This window comes from Paralichthys olivaceus, chromosome 11 (genome assembly GCF_024713975.1).
Source record: "Paralichthys olivaceus isolate ysfri-2021 chromosome 11, ASM2471397v2, whole genome shotgun sequence".
Lineage (NCBI taxonomy): Eukaryota > Metazoa > Chordata > Actinopteri > Pleuronectiformes > Paralichthyidae > Paralichthys > Paralichthys olivaceus.
In genome coordinates this window covers 10,696,172-10,720,304 of record NC_091103.1, presented here as the reverse complement: position 1 = coordinate 10,720,304, position 24,133 = coordinate 10,696,172, and the positions used below count along the sequence as shown (strand labels likewise).

At 40.6% G+C, this 24,133-nt stretch overlaps 2 protein-coding genes across 2 annotated transcripts in view; one reads left to right on the top strand and one right to left on the bottom strand.

The window, feature by feature from the left end:
- si (sucrase-isomaltase) overlaps window positions 1-10,262 on the top strand; it is a 69,651-nt gene extending 59,389 nt beyond the window's left edge. Inside the window, exons 44-48 of the mRNA XM_069534305.1 lie at window positions 674-798; window positions 1,057-1,145; window positions 2,537-2,586; window positions 7,156-7,326; window positions 9,885-10,262. Coding sequence (XP_069390406.1) covers window positions 674-798; window positions 1,057-1,145; window positions 2,537-2,586; window positions 7,156-7,326; window positions 9,885-9,962 — 513 coding nt within the window. The 3' untranslated portion in view covers window positions 9,963-10,262. The remainder of the gene's footprint in view (window positions 1-673; window positions 799-1,056; window positions 1,146-2,536; window positions 2,587-7,155; window positions 7,327-9,884) is intronic.
- The window catches only part of zbbx (zinc finger, B-box domain containing), a 318,314-nt gene that overhangs the window by 6,754 nt on the left and 287,427 nt on the right, over window positions 1-24,133 (bottom strand). The window lies entirely within an intron of this gene.

Sequence of the window (24,133 nt, the reverse complement as noted above, 5' to 3'; positions counted from 1 at the left end):
TGAAACAATATTTCAGCTAGCACTGAAGCAAAATGACAGGGAGAGCTTAGTGCGTCTGAATGGTGTCTTAGTGTCTGGTATGAAGGTATGAAAGTCCATCTTTGCACCTCGTCTTGTGATGTGCATTCAAAGCAGTGCAAGTATAAGGTGCTCTATGACAAACAAAAATAAAGAGACATAACTAAAGACAAAAAAAACTACAACAAAAACCCAAACGACGGTCGTCTCTGACAACATCATTAAGGAGATTTTTGCTCAACAAGTGCAGAAGGCGCCTTCATTACAAAAGCAAACATCCAATCACTCAGTCTCTTACTAGCTGGGGGACTCCCCCATCTGTTAGGCAGCATTATGAAGCCAAACAAAACTCAAGGAACAATATATTGAATGGAGGCCTGTGATGGTGGAGAGGAGCGGCTCCTCGTTCCCTGAGCAAACACAAACAACAGACTGTGAGACCAATTGACCAAGAGGAATTAAGAAGTTTGCAAAAACTCTATAGAACTAAATGACAGAAAGGTTTCAGATGAAGCCTTTGGAGATGTCACACATTTCCACCTTGTGCTTCGCTCTCAAATGGCAATTTCCCACAAAGGAATGAATGAATGAATATTTAATTACCTGTAGTACTTCTTGTATTTTAACAGTGTGTATTTATTGCTGCTTTCATCAGGCTAAAAATGTTGGAGAGCGAGGCAAGATGGTTGCTATGCCCACGCCCATGGACCACATCAACCTTCATATCAGAGGAGGCTTTGTGGTGCCCTGGCAGAAACCAGAGAACAACACATTTTACTGGTAAATGCTCTCACATGTTAACATCAGGTGTGTCTAGTGAGTCTTTTCTGTCTTTTGGTGCATCTCTGTGCAGAAGGGGATGGGGGTGGGCACAGTATGTGCACTGCTGCTGTATCTGGGGGGGGGGGGTCAAACTGCTGCTGAGCTCAGGTGGATCCCCTCAGCACAAATGTTAATGTATATGTCCTCAGCAGCAGCAAGGTGGCATTAATAAACATCCTTCAGAGTCGTAACCCTCTTTACCTCGTCTTGTCTCAGCCGGAAGAATCCTCTAGGACTGATAGTTGCCCTGAGTGACAACAGAACTGCTCAGGGATCGTTCTTCTGGGATGATGGAGAAGGAATAGGTAAGTGAAAGGTCATCCTTGAACACACGTATGTACAGATACACACACACACACATACACACACACACACACACACACACACACACACACACATTTGAAAACTGCACTTCCTTAAGCCCTTAACAACAGACACAAGCATGAAGATGATAAGATGGTTTCTGGAATATAGATCATGTATCTATTCATACATGTTCTTTTTTGATTTCTTTTTGTCCCTTCTGCCACATGTAAAGTTTTAAGGTCACTTGAAAGGCACTATATAAATTCAAGATATTATTATGATTAATGTTGTAAGTCCGAGTTGGTGTTTGGAGGACATCGGTCCGAATTAATTTTGAAAATGGTGTAATAAGGATCATGATGAATAATTCCTCCAATATACAACTATGTGGCACACTCATGTACAGTATGAGAGAGCAAGTTTTTACTGAATATGAATTTTCCCTTTGATTTTCTCGGATTGACACAGTCAACTACAAAGTATTTTCTCTGTACTCCCTCACCCTCTCTCTCACACACACATTAATAACAGAAGCAGCCTCCAAAGTGCTCCTGTGAGCAGATGCACTCCTCTGAGAAAGGTGTGTTTGTGTTGGGACAAAGAAGAGGGAGCAAAGATAGAGAGAGAACGAGGGATGACAGAGAAGGGGAGTGACAGAAACTATTATAGTAATTCTGCGTTGCCGCCTGGAGATACGCTCTCCATCACTCCTCTTTTATCTTCTCCCTCGCTCCTCTCTTCTGCATCTTGCCGTCTGTCTGCTGTGCAGCCGCCCCGAGTCTTTCTTGTTTGCTCTGCCTCTCGCTTTAGCGCCTGCTTACCTGTATTATCAGCTTCTCTTTTCGAGTTCTGCATTTCTGATTTTCACTTCAGAGGGTGCGCTGTTCTCTCGGCTGTCAATCACGCAGACTCATTTGTGCGCTGGCTACTCATTCATTCAGGAAGTCCGATGTTCACTCATTCACACCACTTATTCATTATTCATTCTTTTATGTGGTGAAGTCGTGTCGCTGGTCAATTATTTACCTCAGCCACTCTCCTAATTACTAGCCTCATTTAATCAAGCAGTAATAACTGGAGGTCTTACTTTGTGATGAGTCACTGTATAGAAGTGTATAAATCCAAATTCTCTCTCGTCTTATTTGTACATGCACGCACACAATAACATCCTTTTCACCACATAACATGACCACGCCATCAAGTGACCACTTAGTTATCTACCCGCTACCCACTAACCTCGGGCAACTGGTCGACATGAATAGTCTCATCCGTACACTCCCTCATTTATTCTTGCGCTGTCTCTCTCCCTCCGTCATTCGTGACACCTATTTTCTCTGCCCCTCCATTTCTTCCTCATTATGAAATTCACTCCACTTTTCTCTCTCCTCAGACACGGTTGAGAGAGGACAATATCTGCTGACCTCCTTCGCAGCAGAACCGGTGAGTTCAGGGGGCCAACTATTCACATCTTTTTTTTTTCCCCTCTTCATTATTGTTATTAATGCAGCAGGACTGGGAATATAAGGCCGGGCTTTTACCATGATACAGGGCTGTGGTAGGCAGATGTCAAAGGCTAACCACTGGAAACCATTAGCACAGGATTTCTCTCCATCTCTGGGGTGGTGGTTTGGATTTGAGCTTTTATGACTTCTGCCTGTGACAAAGTTCTGGAACCAGTTGTTGAATCATGTAATTACAACTATTATATTCATCCAACAGTATATTATCATAAGATTTCAACATCTATATCAAATATGTGTTGTAGTCTTTCATATAACTAGAACTACACACACAGATTGCAGGAGCTTTTATACCTGTGTACTACAATTTTATTCACTTCATTGCTTTTGATTTACAATTTAGTCATCCTGCGCATGTCATGGTGTCATAAGAGAATAGTGACTGTGGGGTGGATGCTGCCAAGTCAGATTGTAGAGTCCTGTTCTCCAATCAGACTCACCAAGTCCCCGTTAAGACCTGGTGTTAACATCCGTCCTGACCTCACTATCTGTGGTGAACACTAAGTAGACGCACCAAAAATATGTCCTGAGATACGATCATTGAAACTTTTTTTTTATTGGTAAAATCTGTCTTCATAACTGCATGCATTCATTCATTCAGTTCCTCCGGAGTCCTGTCTTTTTCTTTCTCTGTCAATCCCACAGACACACACCGACACACAATAACTGCTAAAAACAACATAATTTTCTCTTCACAAACACAAATGATGTTCTGATTATTTGCATGTAGAGCAGGAAAGTGAAATATCCAAGTGGTCACAGGAGACAGATTCAGGACGCATTGTAACACCAGGTGTGAAGAGTGTGATCTGATCTGTCCTGATGGATGATTACACCAGGTCTGCACAGCCCTGAGTGTGTCTGTAAGTGCGTAAGGCCTCAGTGCCATCACCATGCCGACACCCCTGATGAAGCCACAGTATCATGTTTTTGTTGTGCGCACACCTGGGGCCTGTACAACAAACTGAGCTCAGCATACCCCTCGTATCTTTCCATTATCCGGCTGAAATTTACCAAACAAACACTGTCAGGCTAAGAGGTCACACAAAGCTGGTTAACAACTCGTTAAGAAAACCCAGGTTTTCCTACTCTAGATATGAGCGTGTGCACACAGAACCAATCACTGACATGGACAAGTTAACCGGCAGCAGATAAGCATATTTAACAAACATGGAGCAAACTGTTATATAAGAAAAATACAAGGAGAAGAAACACATTAACCAGAGTAAAAGAAACAAAGCTGAAGCTGCTGAATGCAGGAAGGACAGCTGGTAAAAAGTCACTAATGGAGTGAATGCATAAATTACAGAGCCCCCCGTTAGCACGGCCACGACATAATAACACGTGGGAAGGAGATAAATAACTTGGGGCCATGAGATATGAATCTGTTCTTTACTAACAAGACCCGTCGAACAACTGAACTGAGGAAGCCTCTTGGATAAGAAATTAAACGTTTCGCTTAATCACATGATGTCACCTCTATAATGAGATTTAGTTTAACACACACTATCTGCACTGACTCTGAATGAGGCCACACTTTGATGGAAACGTTACTATCACTAATCAATAAAAACATGGACCTATTTCTGTACGACATGGTGCACGCAGCATGACTGTGCGCACTGGGGTGTTAGCGGCAGGAATTAACTTAACCAACCAGACACTGTTTTAAACTTCCCTTACCCTTAAAGGGATAGTCCACCCAAAAATGTAAATTCACTCATTATCTCACCACTGTGCTGATGGAGGGGTGAATGACATGTCTGAGTCTAAAAAACACTTCTGGAGTCTCACGGCTAAACTTTGTTAAAGCAGAATCCAATACAATTGAAGTCAATGGTTAGTCCTTCAGACATTATCCCTCATTCCGAATAGATAATTCATTTCATAGGATAAACCTACTTAAAGGGAAGGAACAAATGTAAAACTATTTTCCCGTAATGTAGACGGACTGAGTAGGTAAAAGGATTTTATGGGTCTCTGAAGACCCTCGCTCTCCTCAGAGACCCTCTAACAATCCACACCGAGCTCCGCGGGATCCTCTAAGAACAGTGATGTCATGTTTCAAAGGAATTGATTGTGGGAGGAGATTTTATACAGGTTGAGATATTATCTCCAACCAAGCCGTTCAGCATAAGTCACCATGGTGATTTTCCCCGATAAGAAGTGAACAAGCTTTGGAGGACTGAAAACCCTGAATTCAACCTGCAGTTTAAATTCTGCTTCAAAGTACAGGCTCCTGCTTAGTATTTACATGGCACAGAGGTGGTTGGAGTGGAGCAGCTGTGGTTGTGTTCATGCAGATCACATTGTGTTCTTTGTGGTTTTCACCCAAATTGCTCTCACATTTCTATCGCCTCATATAATCCCTTATTGCAAACACAAGCACAAAGAGAGGTTTTGTGGCTTCAGTTGGCACAAACACAAACAGTGCCAAAATGACATGTTGCTCTTGCCTCATTCATCGAGTAAAGATTCAAATATGGATAAAACTACCATCGCAAATACCGACCAATAAGCAGAGTGATTATATCAAGCTCTGTTCTGGTTTTACAGGCAAACACGAACACCTTCCATTAATGTCTACATTGATGCTTAAACCACTGCAGAAATAACAAGTTTTACCTGTAGAAAGATACAAATATTCTCCATGTAGACCCTGTAGTTGCAGATATACTATGTTTAATTTGGAATTTTTCCTAATTTTTCAATTAGGAGCCAGATTTTCAGGGTTTAACAAGTTATTTTAGAAAATAATGTAATAGATAATGTTTTCCCACAGTCCCTTTCCTAATTCAGTATTAACAAGCTTATACAATTCATCTAATTTGACAACTACCTGATATATAAGGGGGTCAGACACCTTACCTCCATATATAAGCGTTTAATTAATTAAGACGCAGAAAAGGGGTCGAATTATATAGAAGCTCTAAAGTGCAATCAAATGGGTTTATATATTTTTGAGGTGGTCTGTCTGAGCTGTGAAAAGCTTTTGAAAAGGGGTCAGAATTCTACTGCTGCTCAGTGGATCTCTGATGAGGCGGTAATGAGCCAAGGGGAGTCACAGTATATCATTGTACTACGCATTGTGCATCCCAAGCAATAGTATCAACCCCACTGGCCTTGCTATATGCACTTCCATGAGAATCCATGACCTTACCAACACATTTAAAAAGGTTTTAAAGGAAGATTTGAAATCTTACAAACACAGACACAAATGTGACGCTGGACATGCACAAACATACTGACAGTTACAAGTTAAGTATTGCAAAATCCTTACAGCGAAGTTCAGGGAGAGGAGAATGTTTTCCAGGCCACAGTTTGATCACATTTTGATTCAGACGTGACAGAAACTCTCTAATCGCTGGGACTAATGGGACCAACCTAGCCCCATTCGCTCCTCGAGCCAGGCAACGGCACACAATCACACACAGGCACACGTCAATGAGCGTGAGTTTAATCACAAACATACACGCGCACATATACATTGTATGCACACACCTACAGTATACACGTACACACGTACAGCGACCATAGCCAAACATCTGTGGCTGTCCTCTGCCTACCATCAGGCTCATTCCAAAGCAATTTCACGCAGCGATAAAACAGGCACACTGTCTGACAGCCAAAGGGGGAGAGGGAGAGAGAAAGAGAGCATAAGTGTGTGTGACTTCGAATGTGCTTTTGTGTGTGTGTGTGTGTGTGTGTGTGTGTGTGTACAGGCAGATGTGGGAAGATGAGGATAAGTTGGGCAATGAGGCCAGTGCTGCCTGGCAGATTAGCAGATCGTATGCCATTTTGGATGGCTATCTGAAAGTGTGTGTGTGTGTGTGTGTGTGTGTGTGTGTGTTCCTTTAGTTCCATATGAATTTTGGTCCTTCGAAGCGAGGCAATTTCCAAAGTGAGGTCAGTTTTGTATTTTGGATTTGAAGCGGCTGTCACTACTTTTGTTAGTTGATAATACATGTGTTTGTGTGTGTGTGTGTGTGTGTGTGTGTGTGTGTGCCAAAGCATGTGTGTTAATCCACAATGTAAACATGGTCAAAGCACAGATTCAAAAACTATTCAGATAATCAAAAGCTCCATGCAGAATATAATATCTATGAAAAGTGAGTCACAGAGAAAAGAATTATATCAGAGTGGATATAAAACTAATGACATGGAGAAAGATACTCAAATGTTAAATCTTACTCTGTGAAGAGATGAAGTGTGGAATCAAACTGAATATAGAGAGGTGGAAGTCCACGGCTCAGCTCACTACAGCACATTTTCAGCAAATTACGCCGACAACACTGTAAGTTCAGGATTTATGATCTGCCTGTGACACAAATCAGAAGCGCTCTTCTCTTCTATAAAGTAAATATATGCATGAGATGAGCAATGTTTAAGTAGATATTAATCAAATCACTTTTGAATTATGTTTATTGAATTTCTTTTCATTTTCTTTTTCTCTTTGTTCCATCTTTCTATTTTCCAACAATTCTTCCAGAACAAGTTGACGAGTCAGGTCAACCACAATAACCTGACCCCAGCTGACCAGTTGATCCTGGGCGTGGTGAAGGTTTGGGGCGCGGGCAGCGTCAAGGTCACATCAGCGACCTTAACGGATGCAAGCGGAACACAGCATCAGCTGACCCCTCAGCACAACCTCGACACTCAGGTAAGACCAGTAAAGTTACTTTATTCAAGATGTGATTAATTTTCTATGAAATTAAAAGTTACAATTTGTAAATCACAAGCTGATTCAATTATAAGTAAAAACAGTATTGCTCTTCCTCTAAGATTTTAAATAAGCTTAGAATAACATGGTCTTAATTTAATCTGCCATTGTGCACTAGCGTCTCTGAGATAAACACAAATCATCAAGTACAAGAAAAGGTCTATGACCGTAAAAGCTTTCAGCAGAGATGAAACGGCAGCTTCTGGAAAACGAGTGGTATCCTCGTGCACACAGTTGTAGACAGACACTGACTGTCAATGTGTAAAAGATCATTTTTTCATCTTTGTTTATGTTTTATTCAATTTACCAATAAACTAACCACATAATACAGAGGCTGGAAATCAGAAAATGTGAATAAAGTTACAGATTTTTTAACTGGTTGTTAATAATCTCAAGGCTAGAGAGAGGTATCTGATATGGAAAAATAGAAAACACACAAATAGAAAAAACGCATGGACATGGAGAATATTATATTATATATATATATATATATATATATATATTTATCAATTTGACAACACAAAGAGAAGATGAGTAAGAAAAGAGATAATACTCACAACTCAAAGGAAGTGCTGCCATTTCCAGTTGTGTTGCGAGTACGATTTGTTTTTGTGGTGAGTTTTAGGCTGTGTGAGTATTTGATTGTGTTGTGATGAAGATACATTCCATGTGTTTTCTAATGTAGCAATGCACTGAAGTCTGAGGGCACCATTAGTACGTTGACAATGTACAACATATTCTCTAGCGTCCCACATAAAAAGTCAGCTAGATTTTATGCTCCAATAACCTCAAACCAAACATATTAATCACTGTCTAACATGCACACAATCGGTGCCATTGAATGTGGTGGATATGTGCAGTAATATCATAGCTGAGTGAGCTTCTGTCATCATTAACTCAACTCATTTCATAAACACACCCCAGCTTCAGAGTTGATTGAGCATTTCCCTGCCAGTCAAAAACTGTCACTACAAAAAAAAAAAAGCAGCAGTCAGGTTCACAACCCAACCCCCTGCTCTGCTGCACTTTGTCATCTAATAGCTGTAATCAACTCTGCAATCCCCCTGACACTGTTGTTTTGTGATGAGCACGGAGCCAGAGACATGACTCCGGGACCGTGATTTTTAAAGCTGCTCATGTACAATGATTGTCATTTCCTCTTCCTCCCTCCATCAACTGCTCCAGTGGTTGAACCGAAAAAAGAAGTGACAGAAAATCATGCTGGGCATTGTGTACACAAAGCCAAGCCACACACACTGTTACACTACTTGCCCCATGATGATTCATTCGTGCAAAATGCCTTACAGTATCATAGTTATTGTCGTTTTTAGTGGCCATGTTGAAAATTGAGCACCGGTATATGGTCTGCTCTTTACATTAAATTAGTTTCCCACCAGTATCGGTGTCTAAATCTCCTCTCCAGTGCTGTGCAGGGAGATAAGTGTGAACTGTTAGGTTAAGCTGGAGCTAAGGATACTCAAGAGTGGAGTTAATGTTCATCATATCAGGGCTTGAGCTGCGGCCATCCTTTCAAATCAAGGTTGCAGAGACAGAAGTTAAAAGATTCAGAAATAGGAGTAATGAAGAAAATGTTGTGATGTATTAGTAGTTTACATTGAAATGCATAATTCTTGAGGTTGAGGATGGGCGATATGGACGGTGACTCTTACAAGAGTGTGAAAAAGAAGAAAGAGGAAAGACGATGACAGATTTTAAAGGATTGCCTGTGTTCCCTCTTCTCATTTGGCCTTTGATAAAATGTTCCTGTCAAGGTTGTGTACTGTACTCAGAGCACTTATCAAGAGCATGAAAATGATAGGCACAGCAGCTCCATAAATAATCGCAGGTGAAAATAGCCCAGAAGTCTTAGATTTATACTGTTCTTGGAGGAGACAGACAGGGAGAGTCAGGAAGAGAGGGCAAGAATTGCAGATGAGCAAAGTCAAAATGACAGAAGCATTTTTGAATGTGTGTGTGTGTTTGTGCATGTGTGTGTGATGGCGATGCATGGATGAGTCGAGAATAATGAAAAGACAGGGTAGGAGTGGAAGAGGGACGGACGTGGTGGAGGGAGAGAGAATACACCACAAAAAAACAGATGGAGAGGAAGAGAGAGGTGAAAGGGAGAATGAAAGATGGGCAGGGGGAAGGAATAAGGGCAGAGAGAGGGATGAGGATGAGATAGACCGAGCGTAGTAATAAGTGGTTTTTCAGCTCAAGACAATCCATTCATCTACAGGTCGATGGGGAATCACACCTCTCTGCAGCCTGAATGACACATATATGAAAGTTCAATATTTAGGATAACACGTGTAAAAAAATTAAACCTTACACTCCTTCCTCCATGGTCTATAACATATAACATTTATGTATTTGAAGTTTGTTTTTTTATTTATGTTTTGTATTTAATATTTTGTAACCTCTCCAATTATTCTAGCTATTTTGGGAAAGTTACCAAAGGTTTAGCACATTTCTCATCTCTCTTCTTGTGTCTACAGGAGCTGATTATAGATGTTACTTCAAAGGCCATTCCTGTGGATCAACCTTTTACCATGACGTGGTCGACCAGCATCTGATCAGAGAACAGTCCCTGTGTTTCACTGGGACAATATTAATGTGTCTGTGAATAGTGATATTTTGTCGTAAATTATAATGTAAAGAAATGCAATGTCTCTAGAATGTGTATTATCCTGAATGGGCTCCTTGATTCAATGATGAAACTGTAGTTTTTTTTCTTCTTTTTTACATAACTGTGTCTTTGAACCTTAAATAACATCACACTGGATTGAGCACAGGTACATAACATATTTTAAATTGATCAAACCTGTACATTGTTAGAGCAAAATGAATAAAGTGCTTGATATTCAAAAACTAAATGTTATTCTTGTTATCTTTGATGAGTCTGGACCAAAACATGTGGTCTCAGTCTGGATCAAACTGAACCACATCAGATCAGTCAGGAAGTAGAGACGTAATAGTTGACAGCATTAAATAACAGAAGAAGAACAAGAAGCAGATCACAGGATTGTTTCACGCTTCACGTCCAGTGATATGATTTTTCGAAAGATGAGGACTTTTTATTTCCTGTTAGTTAAACCATTATGATATGAACCGGTCACTTCTTCCAAAGAAGTTTGACAAAACATAAAATGTCACAAAATGACGCACACTCACCTGCAAACCAATTTATGTCAAGTACAGGTAGACTCATTCCACGTAGGTGATGATGACACGACTTCGTATATCATACATCATTCATCACCCTTCTGTTTAATCTCAACTTTATTTTATAATACCCATTTTACCTAATAATCACTGACGGGACACATTTCACTTTCACACATGTAGCTTCTGTTTCATTTAATTAACAGGCGGAAATCTTGGTTTCCAACTTGAGTTATTGTCACATAATCTTTTTAATAGTGGATAAAAAAAACATTCACCTAATTAGTGTCCATAGCATTTTACCTGCAGAGTGAGTAATTTTCAGAAAGTGTTCTGGCCATTACTTCACTTCACAGGCTCATCAGTGGGCAACAAACAGCGAACAGATGTTCATAACAAAATAAAAAAAACCTGTCAGGACTAATGAGTAGTGGAGAGAAACACATGGAAACACCTCTGCACTCGACAACTGGAAATGCTTTAATTCAACACTTGCAAGATGCTGTGATTGAGCATTGTGTATCATAGCAGTGACAATGGCTTAAGTTATATTGTAATTTAACTGTGTATTTCACCTTTTACCTGCACATGCATCAGTACATGTATGGTTCTGAGTGGGTGTGCCATGAACCGGATGCTAATAATAGCCCTCACCTGCGGCGAGCGGTCTACCTGGGCTTTGTCTCATCCCATTACGTCCCCGTATAGTGATACAGTCATTCATTATTCAACCTGCAGTAAATGTGATGATATCAATTTAGCCGTGGGCAACTCAAATTGATTTCCACCTTAATCGCCACTTCATTGTGGGTAAGACAAGGAGGAGAGGGGAGGGGGAGGGAGGCTACTGATGACTGGTGGATGGGGATGTGTTTCTGTGCTTGTGTCCTCAGAAAGTTCAATCTCCAAGCCCATCAGCTATCGTCTGATAACGAATTAGCTTCTGTGGGCCACTGCCAAAATTTCGGCTGTTGGTGTTGACAGTGGATAATCTGGCCAAGACTCCATCATGTTTGCCATTCACTGTTTACAGTAAATAGTAAATGGTTTGTATTTACAAAGCACTTTTCTAGTCTGGATGAACAACCACAGGGCTAATACATTACAGTTTTTTGCCACTCACCCACACACACTCATACAGTGCATCTATTGGCAGCACTTTTGCGGTTCAGTTTCGTCAGTACGGCAATCGGAATGGGGAAGAGTTGGGTCAACCTGTTCTGTCCCCTGAGCCACAGCCCCTGAGTCTGACTGATAGTATAAGATGTGAGACTGGAGTTGGAGTTGAGAGACAAGATACCCTCCAATAGTGTTTTAGGTCAAGAAAACATTTTGTCTCAACTACATATATAGTTTTCTGCATATAAATGTAATTACATTTGAAAAAACAACAGTCAATGCATTTTGCTCTATGTCTTTGCCTTGTCTGTGGGCAACCAAAGCCTGCACCGACATGAATGGTCAAACAAGAAACAGAAACCCAAAGACATCCACCCCCCAAATCCTGTGCCTCGCTGCCACATTCTGCAGATTCACATCCAGAATCTTTTCTTGAAAGTGATTACAGAAGTTTAAGCTTCAGGTCAACCAGCTCCTGTCTTCAGTTATTTGTGATGTTGCACAGAAAACATTTAGTTTTGACTTCCAAATCAAAGTCAGCCACCCACAAGCACCAATGAGACAAACTGAGCAGGTGATCTGATCAGGAATTATTAACACTGAAGTTATTATGCTAAGAGAGAAGAGAAGACTGGGGAAATGGAACCATCCACATTTCTACACTTGTGTGTTTATACTTTATCAACTGTTCATCAGATTTGTTGCATTATTAAGGATTTAATGTTTTTTTTTTCTGTCAGTAAATGTAATAATACTTTGATAGAGAACGCCACGGGGCAATTAAACCTGGTTGTCTTTGTGGACATCAAGAAACAATCACATCAATTTATGCTAATATGTGTTTAACTGACTCAAAATACTCAAATGTTTTTTTTTTTTCTGTCGTGCATGAATTTGTCAACTCCCTAAGTTGCATGACACATTTTACGGTTGCATACGGTGTAAGATTCAGAAGATTTCAGACTTCCTCTATGTTGTGTATACAAAGCTTCAGTTCTCCACACAATGAAATTATCTTGCCCAACTGTTTTTTTTCACATCAAAATCTCACTTAAATCTTATTATCCATAAATCAATGTGCTCATTCTCTGACTTTCTGAGGGAGAAACCAGACAGCCTGCTTTTAAATGAGCGGCAATAACAATGAGTCTTTGTTATTGAGGTGACAGACGGATACAAGTGTGTCACGAATGAAGCAGGAAACAAAGATAAAACAACATGAGAGAGGGAAAACACTTTGACTACATCAAAGACTGTCAGACGTGACGTGTGTGTGTGTGTGTGTGTGTGTGTGTGTGTGTGTGTGTGTGTGTGTACATGTGTATGTATACACCATTGATTTATTTTCTTGTTCACAGGTTGGCAAAACTAAAATCACCTTTAACTGCTTACATTATTGATCATTGGATGATAATCGGCTGTGTGCATGTGCACATTATATAACAGTCACTCACATCAATATGTGTGAGAAACTAACTAAATTAATTTTGTAATTTAATATTCTTATTTTAAAACATACCTTGAAAAGTCAGTCTGCACCATCAACATAAGTCTAAAATGAAATCCCCTCCCTCATGTGTTCCTCACAACTGCAGTAGCCTATACAGTTAAGTACAACAGAGTATTAGGGTCATTAAAGGGGAAAAAAATAACCTGACAGTGGGAGAATCAGTTGTATCACTTCATCATTGGATATATTAGTCAATTAGATTGGTAGCCAAGATTTTGGATCCTGAAGTAATGGACCTCTGTGCAGGTTCTCTGTGCTTTCTTTAATTCTAATAAATTGATGACATTATTCCAAAAATCTCAGAGTTTTTTATTTTCCCAATACTGCTTCTATACTCAGTATTTCTAAGATATAAACCCTGCAAGCGTCCTTGCACATGAACGCACTCCTTCACACCAATACACACACACACACACACTTTTCTGTCATCCTGTCATTTCCATTTCCTGTCACAGCTTCTGTGTCGACAGCCCAATAACACCCTACCTGACCAGATCCCTGCAGCCAGTCTCACCACTTGAAATGCACACCCACACTCTCACTAACACACGCATGCATACACACAGCGCCAAAAAACTCACCTCTTCGTCATGAGCCATTTCATGTGTTTGACACCCTGCTCCAGCTGTGCAATTTCCCTTTCACCTTCAGTGATCTGCCACTCACTTAAGGCAGTTATGCACGGCAGCAAGTCATACATCTCTACCGACCATCCTAATTAGTGTGTCTGCTCTGCATTTAAGTAACATCAGTGGTCCCTGACCTAGACTGAGAGCACAAAGGAAACCTTCTCCCAAAATCCTAAAGTGATATAGGAAAAATAAATGAGAGGAAACCTCCACAGAGACAGTTCAAAGGGAAATCTTTTCTCCACTGAAAGCTGGGGGTTGCTACAGGAACCGCTGACACAAAAAAACATCCTCCTTAAAATTTTTGCATTGTGTATCCCAAGGCTGATTTATATTTGCTTTACGTAATCACATTCTTTCATTTATCCTTATTTGTCACTGTGCCCTTGGAGTAAACAGGACAATTTTCGCCTTCCTCCAAAATAAAACATAAATCTCTGGCTGAAATGTCCCAGATGGAGGCAGAAGTTGGTATATTTTAGTTTCCCTCTCTTTCCACTCCACTGCTTGCTCTGACATGAGTGATGTCACATTGGTAATACTAATATCTAAAATGAGCTGCCTGCTTGAGGTGTGATAGTATTATACGCCGATTAACTGCAACATTACAACCACTGACAGGTGAAGTGAGAAACATAGATTATCTTGTTACAATGGCACCTGTCAAGTGGTGGGATACATTATCCAGCAAGTGAAGAGTGAGTTGTTGAAATAGTTGAGTTGGAAGCAGACCATCTCCAAAACTAAATGGCAAAAGGTGTTTAGTATAAGTTGCCAGTTCATCATTTGCCTGAGAAAGGACAAGTAGTGGACTAGCTTCAGAGTCATGTGAATCCAAACCTTATCGATGCATGTAGGGAGTAAAGCCTGGCCTGTCTGGTCATGTCCTACTGAAGAGCACACACTATTTTGGGCTATGATAGAAAGCTGGCAGAACACAAAATCCATTGCAGCTTGCTACATATTGGTCTGCGGCATCACAGTGCTCATGCTGACTGTCTCCCACTCAAACCATCTATAATGATCGATTGAGAATCAGAAATGGATCATGGAGCAATTATGTAGGTGGCTTGGTTTGATGAATCACATTTGCTTTTGTATCATGTGAACTGCAGAGTGTATGTATTTTGTGCACATGGGGAAGAAATGGCACCAGGATGCACTACGGAATGAAGGCATAGAGTAGTGGCAAGCTGTGACCCAATTCAGGGGCCATATTTCCCTATATTAAATATGATAAGGTCTTGACCTTCTATGTAAAGTGCCTTGAGATAATGTAAATTATGATTTGGCACTATACAAATAAAATTGAATTATTTGGAGGCTCTATTTGTGGAATAATGGTTTCACAGCTGTCCAACTAGGCCTGCCCATTTTAAAGGCTGTGTCAAATGTGGCCTTCGACCATTCCTGATCAAAGATGGATCAAATGGATGGATCCCTCTCCGACAAACCTAGCCCTGGATTCATTGCGTTGGGGTGACAAAGCTAACTAGCTACAAATGAGGATAGCTGGGTTGCAGTAAGAACAGTGGCTCAAAGTACTTAACAATGCAAAGGTAATGGCGAGACAAGCTGATGGCTCATAGGAACATCTCCGTGGACCAGACTGTCTCATTTTGGCTCAGCAAAAAAATGAGGCCCCATTAAATTGGGATACAGCTTAATTGTGATACTCTGGGTAATGTTCTGCTGGGAAATAATTGCTCCTGCCATTCATGCGGATGTTACATTCACACAAAATAAATGTTGCATTTGCCATAATTCAATGCAATGTTTTTTAACATCCTCCAGTACATGTCTTGACAGATCAAAGCTGAAACAAGGGGAGGGGGGGATAGGCAAAGTTAGGGAGGTGGTTTTAATGTTGTGGCTGATCAGTGTTCATAAATTGTTGACATTAATACCCAGCTCCACACTGATAACATGATTGACAGTACAATCTGAGAGCATCACACATACTTCATTAAAAGCATGACAGTGAACCATCACAGGGGACCTTCTACGACAAAGGGGAGTTACAGAGGTGTGACATTGGTGTGGATAACAACTGGTTCTCATCTTCAAAGGGCAAGAGAAAAAGAACATGAATTTGCAGAGAGCACCAGACAACCATTTCATTTTAGAGTGAATGGCTTTAATTAATGAATGCCATTAAAACACATCTGTCAACACTCGCGCTACACCTTCAGGTGGCATGGCAATCATAACTGGGACAATCACCATGATCATCATGATCGTCGTTATCATCATTCTAAAAATGTCTCATTTGAGAACAGAGACATAGCTTTTCCTCAAATGACTCATAAGAAACAAGCACAGGAAAAAGAAAAGATGCACAAAGGTGTGATCAGTGCTGGTTTTAGACAAGAAGCATTTAATATTGCATTCATATGTTACCCTTTTTTTGTGAAGCTGTTTTTAGGAGATAGATTTTTGCTAGAAGCTGCTTATTTAAGATTTAATAGAAGAAAATCAAGCCGCCGAAGGCCATTAACACCAATATTGTTAAGCTTGAAACTCTGGCTCGTGTGTGAACCACAGCCCAACTGTTTCTGTTCCTTGAAATGACCAACCCATCAAGCTCTGAGCCTACTGTAAGCCTTAGGTGGATTGGATGTTTCCATGTTAGGCCTTACAGGTGAAACTGCAAGGCTAGTACAATGCAAACAGAGAAAGAGATTTTTTTTTCTTTCATGGTTAGAGCTTTGAGAAAAAAAGACATGCCTGTCTGGCAGACTGCAGATTGTGGATTAAGGACCAAAGGATGGCCACACGCACACACATCTTCACAAATCACATCAAATTGCCAAAACGGCACACCCACGCACTCACACAAACATTCCTAACACATCAAATCAAGAACAGGGCACACGCGGCAGAAGAGTGATTTGCCAATTGGCCAGAGCGTTCATGCAGAAAAGGATTTAAATATCACTGGAAATGAGGCCAGTATGATTGCATCACTTCCGGTTCAGCAGAGCTAGTAAAATGCCTCTGGTGGCCATGTAATTCAATACTCCAGATAGTATGCATTATGCCGCAAATCACCCTGCATGCATGATCACCGGCAATATGAAGATTCAAATAAAGCTCAGCCAGTAGTGTTGTCAAGGGCATGTGCAGTAACACTAAATACACTCTGCCCTTGGTTGTTTAGACTGTACAAGAATATCTGCCTAATTACACATAAAATCTACAAATGGGTCAAACTTGTTGCCCTTATATTCTGAAATATAACTTTGTCCCTGTAGCTGTGGGCTGCTATAATAAAGACAAGAGAAAAAGACCAATAAATGGATGAGTAATACCTGCTCGTTAAATACAGCGGGCAATGAAATCTCTCATTTTATTTTGGGTTTGCCATCTTATTTCATCTGGAGTTAATGTTACAAAATGTAACTTTGGCCACTTTGGGTCACTCAAGCAAAACAATAACTAAACACCACTACTGCTGATAAAAATCTACCTGACCTGACTCAGGTGTAAACCATGACTGAAACGAAACATCCCTGTGGCAGTTGACCATGCCACACGGCGCTCCCACACACAGCCAGAGACTAAAGAGTTGCTTTGCAGCATACTTTATTCATACAAAACTAAATTCACAAAAACACTTAACCTGAAGAGTCCTGCAGTTTCTACTGGTGCCTGGCTTTTCAGTCCAATGTCTGTCTCTCCATGTGTCCGTCTCTGTCCTTGTCTGTTCTGACTCCTCGAGGCAGCTCAGCTGCTGCCTTATAAACCTGAGGATCCATCAGCAAACAGCTCTCCCCTGCGCTGTGACCCAATTCAGGGGCCATGTGAAGGTGCTCTCCCAGCCCCCTCACCTCAACAATCCCATTTCTTTGAATACAATTGTAGATTTCTCTAGGTTTGAACATTTTTGGAAATGTTTTGGATAATGCACAAGTCAACAAAATATAACAAAGGGCTGGCTATTTTTTTAAGCATTTCAATGAACAGTTGCTACTTGTTATATGTTTAACACACCACAATAAAAAAAGAATTGGACTGAAGCCTTCACCTCTAGATTCCCCGTAAATCACAATCACTGCCAGAAAATGACATTTCAATCAGGAAAATGGTCTCAGACTTGTGGACCCGACTATACACATGTCTTTGAAACACTTCACAAACGTGTGTGCCCGAGCTTATGATCGTCTATGGACATGTTACATTTTCAGCAACAAACACCGACAGTCATGCAGGGAAGCAAATATTTGATAATTTACAACAATTATTAACAATCTCTTTCTAAAATATGAATCCTCATAGTCTATTTCTGACAAAAAAGAATGTATTTAAGACAATCCAGAACTTTGAACACTATCCAGTCCCTGCAAAGTAGATTTTTCTGTAAATACCAGGTTTCTTGCACAGAGCTGATGATAGCAAACTCCGGAGTTCCTCAGAAGGACAGATTAGCATCACAGAACAATACAGCCTATGATGACAAATTGACAGTGATCACTGAGAGTGGATAGAGGAAGATGAGAAATGAGAGTCGAAAGCGGGAAAGGGAGGATGAGAGATGGGGAGCACTGACATGGTGAGGGAGTGGGTCAGGGAGAATAAAGGATGGTGGATGAGAGTCAGGGATATAGTGAGTAGGAGGGATGGATGGAGGGAAACAGAGAGGAGGGGCGCGTCCTCTTGGTAGAATAGTTCTGATTGAGGTCAGTTTTCCCACCAGATGAGACTCCACTTTAATCACCCTCTGTCGGTCTCATCACCATGGAGGGGCTGGCCTCATCAGGGATAGAGGAGAGACAGTGCTCGGAGAGAGAGACATGTCAAGAAAAGAAAAATTATAAATAGAAACATACAAAATGCAAGCAGGATGTGCTGGAAAAGACAATAGAAGATGCTGATTTGCAATGAGACTTAGAAAACCAAAGGACAAAGTGAAAGAAGAAAGAAATGCATGCTGTGATATACAACATCGGAACAATACCGAGAAAGGAGGGGAATCAGAACCAGGAGAACCAGGTTTTTGACAATGTCAGCATATTTAAATAGTGTGGGATCCAACAGAATAAAAAAAGACATGAGGAGGGCCAGAATAACACACTAATAATAGAAGAAGAAAAAAAAGTTCACGCTCAGCAATGATAGTATAACATTCTGAAATAGGCGATTACACATTGGTAGCATTAGTTCTACTTTTTTGGCCTTCTGGCTTCATTGAATAGGGACAGTGGGGGAGCAGGAAGCTCTGATAAACAAACTTTGTGCAACCTGCCCAGCACCGAATGACAGACAAGGTTTGGTACCAGCTGTTGAACTCAGTGAAGCATGTTAGAGCTAATGGACCAGATGTTCCCCTCAGTAGTGTTTGGAAACCAAAACAGAGCTAAAGAACAGTGGATACTGGACCAAAAGTTACCAGGTGGCCGAAAATTCCAATTGTTGTTTTTATTTAATTGCTTTATGTCTGGTGAAAGTGAAATTGAATAGCAATATTATAAGGCTATTGATAAAACACTAGTTTGTGTGCTACATGTAACTACCTGTAAATAGGCAAAACTCTATCTAGTAAAAGTATTTTTCGGATAGATTTGTTTTTAACCCAGTGTCTCCCCCCATAGTCTCTCCCCATTCCAGTCCTCTCAAAAGCCCCCCCAAAAATTTTAATTAAAATACATAAAAAGTCCCCACAGTATAAACTGACTCTCCTATCTAATGTGTTGTCATTTATTGCTTATAATGCAACAATATAACCAAGAATATTTTATTGACACATGCACATGAAGTTCAAGTCCAAATTGCATTCTTACTGCACAAAAACACAATGAGTCACGACTCCAAAAAAGGTCATCCTGTGTCAGTCAATCAGGCGAGATAGATTGTTCTCTGATTTCGAAAAAAAAGCCTTGACACCATAATACTACATTTTTAAGGTAGTTTAGGTTCAGGGAAACCCCCCCCCCCCCCCTCCAGACTCATACACCTGTGTCAAAATAAAAGCCCCCAGTGTGAAAAAAGCCAGCCTGTACAGTGGACTGGATAAAAATGGAGAGAGGGAGGCAAACAGAGTGAGAGCAGAGGGAGAGAGAGAGAGAGAGAAATAGATGAGATGATAGGGTTCTGGTTTCAGCATGACGCCTCCCATCTGTCTGTAGCCAGAGTGACACCTGCTTAGCTTTGATTCAAAATTGCACGGTGAGCTTTAACAGGAGGCACACACAGTGAATAAAAAGAGCAGTGGCACTGTGCTCACATATGCTCAGTCTCATGTTGGGAATGTTAAAATAAAGAGCAAACCACACGCACACGCGCACACACACACACACACACACACACACACGTATGAATAAGGAATTGATATACCTTTACCTTTCTTAAAAGATCCCTCCAGAACTGTTTGCATTAAAATCATTGAGTAACTTCAACCCTATGACTGCAAACTGCAGATACTGTCAGTGTTCAAAATGGTTGGAGTTTCTCTTGCATGATCAGCCCTAAAAGCAATAAGGAAAACTATCCAATTTGTCAATGGGGCTGATGGAAATACTCTGTTGGACACTTCCAATCCTCCAGTCCACAGTTGGTTTAGAATCAGGACTCCTTTGGTATGAAGTCAATTATTATATTAAAAAGACTCTAAAGGCCCCTGGAAGTCCATAGATGAAGAAAGATTTTCTGCCCAGATGTCTGATGAAGATGGCTGAATTTCTATTCAGTGTTCACAGTGGTGAATTAAAGAATTAACTTGATGAGCTTCAGTTGTCTTACTTAAGTATATGAGTTCATTACATCATAGATATGTATACAGAGGAGATTCTTGGTCTAACGTACATGCTGACGGTCAAACCAAAAAGCTTAAAGTACAACAGAGGCATTTCAGTGTTAAACCAAATGGGAGGGAATACAATGTCTTTGTCACTAAAAGTTCTGACAAGATGTCCATTATCCTCATGAGCTACAGACTCTCAAGGTTCATCTTATTGCAACACCAGAGACAGGATGGCAACTCCTAACACAAAAAATAAAACCTCTCATTCCTGAAAACTGTGTTCCTGCAGAGGCCTTCAGACCTCTCAGGTCAACCACCTGTGGAACATCAGGCAAGATATAACTCAAACACAATTTAAAAGGTATAAAAGTGTGAACAAGTAACAAATTCCCTGACATCCATCATTGATACCACTTATCTGTTGAGGGTCAAGTGGGGAGTTCGACCCAATCTCAGCTGACATCGAACGAGAAGGGGTTACACCTTGGACAGGTCACCAGTGTATCACAGGGCACATACAGAGACAAACCAGCATTCACACCTACAGCAAAGATATTCAGCCACACAGACAACCACCATGCTGCCCCCCACTCTCGTAGGAAAAAAACAGTGACAGCAAAAGCGGCGGACATGGCTGTTTCTTCAAAGAAGTCCCTCGCCCACACAGTGGAACGTGGAACATGAAGACCTTGATGTAAACCCTGTATACTATATGTACTAATGATGGAGCTCAATGGTGACTGCAAGAGGATGGTGACACACCATGAGTCATGGAGGTCATGGGGGTAGTACACTCTCACATCACACCAGTCATCAACACTAGCAGGCAAGTGGTGGCCTCTCCTCTCTATATTGTTTGTGTACATTACATAAGACAGCTTTGCCTCGACTGCTATTCTTAGAATTGAACTCCTGCAGGATCTGCTGTCCTATACCTTCATTCTCTCCAGCAGGCGAATAACACCCTTAATGTAGTAACCGTGGTAACTAAGATGGTGACCAAATCCTTCCTTAATGCAGTGATGATGTCACAGGAGAAGTGGAACTACAGCTTGTTGTGGCACCAACTTTGTGAACGTTCTTCAAGAGGTCACACAGTTGGCGAAATTTGATTTTATCCCTGTTGACTTTTAGTTGTTAGTGACGGTAGTGAAGTCAGACTAGAAGCTCATTTTAATTTTAAAAGAGAACGTTATGTAACTGAGTTGATGGTCCAGAGGTGATATTTGACTTGGGGGTCTGTGTTTATTGAGTTATACAGGTTTGACTTTTTGACAGAGGACATGTTTTTATGTTTGTGGATGGCTGTCTGCTTATGCAAGTGTATGTGATTTGACGCATGGTTTGACATGTAAGTGGCACACGGCTGTGTCTATATATGGCTGTGTTTGTGCATGTGTGTGTCAGTGTTTACTGAGTGTGCAATAAACAATATATCAGATATTGATACAACTGGACTCAATGACTTGTGAGGCTTCAGATGCTTGTCACAAAAAAACTGAATTTGAGTGTATGTTGTAAGTGCGGATGTATGTGTGTATGCACTCCGTGTGTGACCCTGGTTTAACCTTGGGGCTGGTGTCATCCCAGAGATTGATCGGTTTGGGAGGAACCGCGGGCCCAGCAGACACATTTAGGGAGTGTAGCTTCACTGAAGGATTGCACTGCACAGCAGCAGCATGCCTTTAAATGTGTTAGCATAATGCTGGAGACAGCCAGGGAGAGAGTAGAGGTGAAATAAAGAGGACGAAACAGAGAGACAAAGAGTGAGAGACGGGAGCGAAACAATATTAAATTGAAGGACATAATGATGGTAAGATGAAAAAAAACTGCTCAAGTTGTACTGAACTGAGATATGTCATCTTGTCCATATGGCGACAAGATTACACATTTTAAACAATGAAGCAAAGTAATGTGAGATAATTGTATGAGCTCACAGCTCCTGTCAAAACATTAAAGTTTGAGTCAGTACTTCTCTCACAATTATCTTAAGAAGAAAATTACATGGTTGATTTTATTACTCTCTTAACTACCTCTAATATGATATCATCATATATGTTTAGAATAACATTCATTGTGTCAAAGGGTCTCAATGGATAGACAGATGTTTAGATGGATGGATGGATGGATAGAAAGGTGGATGGACAAATAGACAGATGTTTAAAAAAATGAAAATAATACAATCACTTGTAAGCAAGTCCAAAACTTTCCTCTTTTACCTTCATGTGTCCTTGTGTGTATAAACACTGTGCTGTAGCGTTATAATTGAAGTATAATGAGTATTCCGTGTCTTTCCCTCCCAATTTGGTATATCTGTCATATTTACAACATCAAAGCCTATTTCCCTTTGTTTACATGTCTGCTGTTAAAATTACTCTTCATGTTTTTACCATCTGCGCGACATTCTTGATGTTTGTCGGTGCAAATGAAGCGTGAGACTCCAGTGAACTCGCTTCATATGGTTTAGACTGAGTGAATGGTGTGTTGCTTTACGGAGCATTAATTAGCTGTAGGGTGAAAAACTAGTGGCAAAGGGTTGTGAAATAGTGGTGATGTGACAATATATGAAAATAGTCATGTTGGTGCACGAGGCAGCTTTGTGTGGTGGAGTTTGTGTGTCTGCATGTGTTTGTCATTTAGACTGAGCCGAACAGAAAGGTGAACTGCTTGGGAACATTTATGGGCAACGGGAAGGGAGATTGATCATGTGATAAGTGAGTGTGTGGAATGGCAAAGTATACATGACAAGTGCGATTTGGAAAAGAGATGCACGTGCGTGAGAATATATTTGTTTGCACCTACATGTTTGTATGGATTCAATATTTCCAGTATGAATATTTTTTTAACAAACAGTGGTTGGCCTTCTTGTGCTGCTTGTCTTTTCCTGTACAATCCTAATCAGGCCATTGCAGATTACTGATGGTGACATCAAAAGTCAAGTTCTAATCCTTAAGGGCTGCTGCACACTAGAGGATAATATGGAAGATTTTAGACCCAATTTTGACATTTACAATTATTGGCTCTGACAGCAGTAGCCGAAGAGAGTGAGCTAAAAAGGAAGCATCACCAACTGGATGTTGTGTACAAGTACAGGTGTGACCAAAAAACAACAATACATCTCCAACTCACCTCCATCTCGTGATGCAGAACCTATAAACCAATCCCGCCTTCTCAACATGGATTACATCCCTAATTTTTTTCTCTTTCTAATGTTTTTCATCACAAGACAGGACCTGACATTGGTCCTCCTCCATGTTTGATTTTCTTCTGAAGTCACATTTAATCGCGCAAGTTCTACACAAACTAGTTGAGAAGGTGGCGATAATGCAACTAAAAGTTGTTTGCAAACTGCCATAAAAAATGAAGAAGAACAATCACGCATGTTTCTGTGAGATTCTAGAACCACCACTGTGAAATTGTTTCATACGAATCGCAAGGTGTAGTCTTGGCCAGAACGTTCTGGTCAAATCTTTTAGTGTTTGCGTCCTGACGACCATCAGACAAAAAATTCAATGAATCTGTTATTTTTTCTTTGTTCTCAGGGTTTTCAAAATATCCTCTAATGTGCACTAGACATAGGTTTTC